Here is a 7,148-nt window from a genome sequence, read left to right as displayed (position 1 = left end):
GCCCACACCTTTTGTAATACCCCCTAACCGGGGTCTTAAATACTAAAGTGAAGTGAATAAAAAGTACAAAAATTCTGACAAATCAGTGGCAGTGGCGTAGCCAAGGGGTGGGCACACCGGGCCCGTGCCGCCCCCCCCCCGATTTTTTTCCCCCGATTTTTTTTTTTTTTTTTTTTTGCTATAGCATACAGAGTCCAAAATGACACTTAACCACATCTGCCTGCCCGGCCCCCACTTCAAATCAAGGAGGTCCCCCCCCCTACAAAAATATTTCTGCGTACGCAGACGATTTTATTATGTAAAATTCGAGTTTGAGCAATTAGATGATGAAATTCAAGATGATACGCGACGAGTTTTATACTCTTCAGGGTCTAGTCACTTCGCGTCGGGCGAGTAACCATAGTCAGCTGACGGTCGCGGCTCGGCGAAGCTCTTGGACGTGCTCGACATACTGTATCGCTTGAGCTCCGAGATCGCGTCGGTCGCCGCTTCGGGCAGTCGGGCGTCTTTGGTCTCGGGCAAACGGTCGACCAGCAGAAGGGCCCCGACTGCCAGCGCCAGTCCGCACATATTGCGGACCGACGCGTCCTGACCGTCAAAGAGGAGCGAGACGGCGACGCCGCCCACGAAGCCCGCCGAGTAGACGACGCCGAAGCCCGCGGCGCGCTCAACCGTCATGTAGAGTTCCAGGCAGTAGACGCACGCGAAGGCCAAGTTGACGAGCACCGAGGCCATCACCAGCTCGTTGGCGACAACGACCGCGAACATCATGGAACCGCCGCTCGAGTGGGCCGGATCGACTACGGCTAGCAGCGCGACAGCAGCGCAGCTCAGCGGGAGGCCCAACATCAGCGCCCTCTTGCGCTCGCAGCGTTGCAGAAGTCGCGCCGCCAGCAGGAGGCTGACGACGCGGGGTACCACCAGGACAGCCGTCTGCCAGAAGGTCAGGAAACGCTGCGCGCCTCGGCACGCCTGCGATCCTTCCGGTTCTCCGCATCGCGACGCCTCGTTCAGGATAACGAACAGGCTGAAGAACAGACCCGACAGCGACGCGGTCCTCGCCACGACTCCGGGCAGAACGATCATGCCGGACACGCCGCTTCCGGGCTGCAGCGACGCCTCCGCGGCGCGAGGTCCTTCGGGGGACAAGGCGCCGGCTCTGGTAGCGGCGACCTGAAGCCGCCGGGTGGCGGTGCGGTCCAGGTCGGCGTCGGAGCGTTGACCTTTCTGCCCGGCCGCGGCGTAGTACCTCTCGACGAAGTCCGATGCGTGGTCGATGACGAAAAGCCACCGCGAGGACTCCCGGACGGCCTGAAAGCTCGTCAGCAGCAGGGAGACCGGAACCAGGAAGGCGAACGCCAGCGTGCGACGGTCCACAACGAGCGCCGCGGCGCTGACTAGACACGGAGCCCAGCCGCAGATCACGTGTGCCACGATGACGTAGCAGAGGTAGTTGGTCCTGCGTTTGACAGCGACAGCTTTCTCTTAGCACGCTCGGTTTGTTCGTTTGTGCCAGTGGCCCAGTGCACCTCTCGCCGATGAATGTTTTAGCAAAATATCCTAACACGCTCAAAACATTACCGTTCGTGATGGCATAGGCAGCCTATTTCGCAGGCGCAGGTTCGGAGTAGTTAGCATCTAAACAGGGAACGGTTCCGGATGGTTAGAACTATTTAACACATAACTATTTGACATAACTATTTAAGACACAATATTTTGTTACATAAAGAGATGGTAAAGCGGGTGAGTTGGAATTGATTGATTCTTAGAGCAGCGCACAAATTGGCACTGACCCTGAAAGACGGAACAAGCGCTGATCCTGTCCAGAAACGTGCCGATGTCGCAGCGTGATCAATTTTCCGTTGAGCTTTCGTACGCTGTTTGCCCTCGAAATAAAATTACTTCCACGCGACGGACGCCATCCAAATTTGGCCAAGGAGACCTATGCATACCGAGCAATCGAATGAAGGGCACATCTTGACTTTGAAATTTGATGTCAGTGCTCCTTTAAGGTTTTCATCGCCCGTTTGTCGAGAAAATGTGCAATGACCAACCTGTTGGCCTCATAGGTGACCTCGAATAGAAGAACAATGGAGACGATCGAGAAGCCGCACAGGGAAGCCGCCACCAGCATGCGCAGCAGCACGAGTTGCAGGAAGGTGAGCGCGAACACGGTACACGCCGCGGCGACGACAGTGATTACAGCGCAGGTGAGCAGCACGGGCCTGCGACCAATTTCATCTTAATAGACCTCCCTGAAACCGAGACTGACATTTTGTGAAAACGAAACGTACATTTCAATCAGTGAAACAAGCTTATGTTTGTGCTCAAATACGCAGGATACATGTAGATTAGTTTGTGATGAAGTATACTAAAGTTTGATACGATTGAGCAATGGTAATCAGGACCACGTTTTATTCAAATTGCGCAAATTGTCACGTGGGGGCACACGAAGTGACATCGTGTTTATTCTGCGATGACGTGTTGTACTACCATTGTGAAAGCTATTATTTCGTCAATTCAGTGTCCTTAGATTGTTGTCTTACAAAATATAACTAGATATGGCTAAGTTCTTAAGGTGGCGTGAGACTTTGAAAGTGAGCTTCAAAGTTTGGATATACAGCAGTGTTAATAAAAGCTATGGCTATAAAATGTGCAAGGTACTTTAAAGGTAGACTCAGGCTGCATTAGAGCTCGAAAATAATTTCAAATTCTAGTTAGTATTTTTATTTTTGTTTTATTTTGTTTTTGTTTTCTACATATGTACTTTTTTAGTAAGATCTGCTATCTCCGGGGCATTACAATTTTGCAAAAAAGTAGCTACTAACGCTTTACAGAAGTGGACCTAAAATTGTGAGCGTACAACAAAAACTTGATTTTTTTGTTTTTTACGTTTGTCAATGTATGAAAATTGCCACTTATGAATTTTTTTTGCCCTAAAAAGCACAAATGCACCTAGGCTACTGATTCTAGTACCAGTTATGTAAATGCCGCTAATTAACACATGTAAAAATGTTTGTTTGCTTACGCCTGTTAGCTTCCTAGAAAAAGGTACAGAAATTCCAAAAATGTTGTTTTGAAAAAAACGCAGAAAAAACGTAGGGGTACGCGTGCATTTCTTGTCAATGTGTCAAAGAAAAAGGACCAAAAATTCTTTTTGAAACCGCGAGTGCCCAAGTACGATATAGTTTCTGAAAGATAAATTATTTCTCTATCAGATGATTGCAAAACCCCAAAATTGAATTTTCTGACCAAAGGAAATCTCACCCCACCTTAAACCTCCTTGCCTGCGACCAAGGCGCTTTCAAAAAAAAAAAAAAAGACTACTGGCGTGTAAATGATATCTGGAAAGTGAAGCCAGACCTCCGCCATCTTACTTCAGGCACGATATAACGTTAGCATACGGCGAACAGAAAGCGGCGTTTGCCTTACACGCTGTACGAATTTATTATCGGTAATTTTCCCGGACAGGTAATGGTCGAAAGGTGTTTTAGCGTTACTGGTTTCCTTAAGAAGTCTCAGAGTCTTGGCAAATTTTAGTAGAGATCAAGTTGCCGACACTCATCCAGTGCCACGGTAGTATATAGTGTACACCATGTCAGTACTCTAACAAATATGTGAAAGCTGGCACAGATTTCATGCACTGTACGCAGACCCAGTTGCGCGAAAGGCATATGTTCAGTCTTTAATCACTTTCGGCAATTACATTATTGTTATTTGTTTTAGACTAAGTTGTCCTTTGTTTGCTTTGTTGCGTGCTATTCAAGTTACTACTGCTGACTGTTACCACTGCTGCTTTGCACGAAGTGGCTGCGGGCCCTTGTAAAGCTGCCGAGAACAGCTTTTACCTACAGCTGTCCTTAATCAATGTATTATTTCTTTTGTCGGGAACAGCGATCTCTTATTTTACATTTAGGCTAACGTTTACGTTAGGGGAAGAAAACACTATCTCTGATTGCCTATATCACACGAGAAGGCCATGTTTTTGAAGTAAACACCAATAATAATAATAATAATTGGGGTTTAACGTCCCAAAACCACGACATGATTATGAGGGACGCCATGGTGAAGGGCTTCAGAAATTTCAACCACCTGGGGTTCCTTAACGTGCGCCTAGATATAAGTCCACAGGCCTTAAGCAATTTTTGCCTCCACCGAAAATGCAGCCGCCGCGGCTGGGATTCGATCGTGCGACATTCGGATCAGCAGTCGAGCACGTACATAACCCCTCGACCACCGTGGCGGGTACTTTTGAAGTAAACTCCAGGCAAATTCTGGCTTCACATCTGCTGCCATGATCTTGTGAAAGCCTCCACTCCAAAATTTCTTTTTAAACCTCCTTGCCTGCGGCCCATGTTGTCCGCCATCTTGCCCAGGAATGGCGTGCACACGACCCCTGCGAGGTAGGTGTAGCAGCGCGCCACGAGCACCATCCACGCGTTGGAGCACACCAGGTCCCACTCGTTCAGTGCCGTGAGCACTCCCGGTGAAACGTCGTAGTCCCACTCGTGGCACGGAAACTCGTACCGAGACCGGTTGACGAGCGCGGGCCACAGTACCGAAGCGTTCGTCGCGGGCCCCGATGGCGATGCTGCTGCGGCGTCCGCAGAGAGGTAGAGTATAGACTGCTGAAGAGTGGTGGTTGCAGGCACTCAAATCCCGCACCACAAATGTAGTGCATGAGCATGACGTACATGAGAGTGAGCGACGTAACATGAACATGGCGTGCTCCCCCGAGAGTGTGCCGAGTTGACTGTGACTCCTCGCCTCTGGGCGTGTTTCTAGCAGGACAGTTAATTAAACGTCTTCTATCTCCTCTGTTAAAAAAGTTGTATGATCCACTATGCATTTGACTAAGACGACTAGAAGGCAAAAGCCATCTTTTTCTTTTCAGTTGATTATCCCCCCTTCCCGAAAGCTTTCTGGACTCAACGGTGGTTTTGCACTGCCACCGGGATCGGCCCGCCTTTTACGAAGCAACGACGCCATGTGACGACGTAATCATGTGACGTCACTAATCCTGGCGACCTGTGACGTTGTGATGACGTCATAGGGCGGCTCCGTAGCGTGATCTTGTGCATCACTCGTCTTGACGCCGACAACGGTCACTTTTCGCACATGATGAGGCATCTAAGGATTTCGCCTTAACAAAGTGACTTGATCTTTTTATTATGATAGCAATTACATGGACACTCTCGGCTGACTTTTGCCGTCGCCGTCATGTCCCGGATATGTATATGTATGTATATATTTAAAAAAGGCACAAAGAAAAATAAAGCAGAGGAAACGAATTCCGATGCAGCCGACAGGGGATTCGAACCATCGACCCCTCGCTCCCCAGCACGCTGCATTACACAACTCAGCCATGCCCCAAGCATACCCCGGGGAAATAACGGCGAGCTATTTATATATACCATTTATCGCTGGTGGTAAGCAAATCTCAAAGGAGCTTGAGCGTGTTTTCTATCACGCAGCACTGCTAATTTTCTTTCACTTTGAAAACTGCCCTTGAGACGCGCACGACAAAGTGGCCCTTGTCTGTACCCACTCGTGATGTGGAAGGAAAAAAAAACAAAGAACACCGGGCACACCCTATACATCAGACGCCCCCGTGTGGCAGGAGACGCAGGGGGGTCACTCTACGCGCAGCAGTTTAAAAGAAAAAGAAATATCTAAGAGCATCTGATTCATCATTGTCGACACTTGCAGCGCGTTGCTCAAGCACAAGGCGTAACAACTGCGACAGTTGTTACTTCACGCTTGCCCTGTGCATGCCTGTGCGTTCTTTTCGGGGGTCCTTCTTCGTGCTTCAGCGGCGCTGTGCAAGTATCGAGCTGCTTCTCGTTCTTCGTGTGACACTCCAATTTGTTGATATCGCCTTCATAGCTTCGCCCTTGCGGCAAAACTGTGACTTTTTTCCTCGCAACTACCAGTGCGCCACCAAACTTTGCAGTGGCACCTGGTGAGAAGGTCTTTTAGAAGCGTATGTATACGCACCTACGCCGTGTGAGTAGGGAAACCTGTAGACGGTGCATCGGCTGTAGCATCCGTCGGGACCCACGGGAATGGAGGCGTTCTTCCACGTCTGCGCGCTCTGGTTGGCGAATTCGGCCGGCTGCTTGCACCAGTGGTCCACGACGTCGGCCGGCGGCGCCAGCATCCGCATCGACTGGTAGTGGAAGGCCAGCGCCCCGAGGGACAGCTGGGCGTAGGCCAAGATGCGCAGCTGGCGCGAACCCTGGCCCAGGAACTCGTTGGTCGAGGTCTCGGCCGACGAGAGGCGGTACGCCTGGGCGTCGCCGAACGTCACCATGCTCTGGCCGCGCGACTTGCGCTTCGGTGGCACCGAAAACGGAGTCTCCTTGTCGGGACCAAGCGTCTTCTAGCGCACAGAATTGCATTATTAAAGGGATACGGTGTGAACAAATTCGCTGAACGTGACTCAACAAAAGCTCTGCCGCCAAGATTTTCAGCCATATTGAAAGATTGGATGCTGAAATCTATAGGCACAACCTTTACCTCAGGCAGAAACTAGAGGAACATAATGAATTTATTGCGTTTTTGTAAACTTCCGCGTCAGCGGCCGCGCTGATCTAGAGGTGACGTTTAATGCAACGGAAACGGGCATGCCAACAATACCAGCCGTCGCCCGCGCCTCTCAGCCCGCTCAGCTCCCTCTGCGGGTCCCAGAACCTGTACGATCTGCACTGGCAGCGAACAGTGCTCCCGGGTGGGGTAAAGCCCCTAAATGGTGGGGCACGCCCAAGCGCCTTTGTGGAAGGGGTAGAGTGGCATGTAAAGGAGAGGTGGACAAAGTGAAATAGCAGGAAAGGAAAAAGGGGCACCCTACATCCGCCGCGGAGGCTATGACGTCACGGCTCGCGCTGGCGTGCAGCCGCCGCGCGCTGACAATTCTCTAGAAACACAGCCAACAGTTCAAAAATATGCGAAATAAACTCTGTTCATCGGAACAGTCGCGCCTTCCGAATAGAATTTCGAAGTTACAGCTAGTTAAGCGACAGCGGCGGTCGCTTTCCCATCCACTTTATTGGGTATCTATGTAACACTCCCCATAGGAGTGTTAGCCAGCGACTCGTAGCCATGGCGGCGAGTGTGGAACACTCATCTTTCCAACTGGTGTCACGTGG

The 7,148-nt window shown here is 50.5% G+C and overlaps 1 protein-coding gene across 1 annotated transcript; it reads right to left on the bottom strand.

Moving 5' to 3' along the window:
* Positions 1-285: 285 nt before the first annotated feature.
* Positions 286-6,373, bottom strand: LOC119406334 (putative solute carrier family 22 member 31). Its single transcript, XM_049419592.1, has 3 exons — positions 5,998-6,373; positions 2,055-2,225; positions 286-1,459 (listed from the first exon to the last, which is right to left on the bottom strand). Exons 1-3 carry the CDS (start codon positions 6,045-6,047, stop codon positions 376-378), a joined length of 1,305 nt encoding a protein of 434 aa, XP_049275549.1. The 5' UTR covers positions 6,048-6,373; the 3' UTR covers positions 286-375.
* Between the last annotated feature and the right edge of the window lie 775 nt (positions 6,374-7,148).

This window comes from Rhipicephalus sanguineus, chromosome 10 (assembly GCF_013339695.2).
Source record: "Rhipicephalus sanguineus isolate Rsan-2018 chromosome 10, BIME_Rsan_1.4, whole genome shotgun sequence".
Taxonomy (NCBI): Eukaryota; Metazoa; Arthropoda; class Arachnida; order Ixodida; family Ixodidae; genus Rhipicephalus; species Rhipicephalus sanguineus.
The sequence above is the reverse complement of the archived record's forward strand: the minus strand, read 5'-3'. Positions and strand labels throughout refer to the sequence as shown.

Coding starts and splice junctions, on each gene's coding strand:
- LOC119406334 (XM_049419592.1), bottom strand. CDS start 6,047: ATGCTACAGCCGATGCACCGTCTACAGGTTTCCCTACTCACACGGCGT. Junction 2,226..5,997: donor TCCCTACTCACACGGCGTAG/GTGCGTATACAT, acceptor AATTGGTCGCAG/GCCCGTGCTGCTCACCTGCG. Junction 1,460..2,054: donor GTCACCTATGAGGCCAACAG/GTTGGTCATTGC, acceptor TGTCAAACGCAG/GACCAACTACCTCTGCTACG.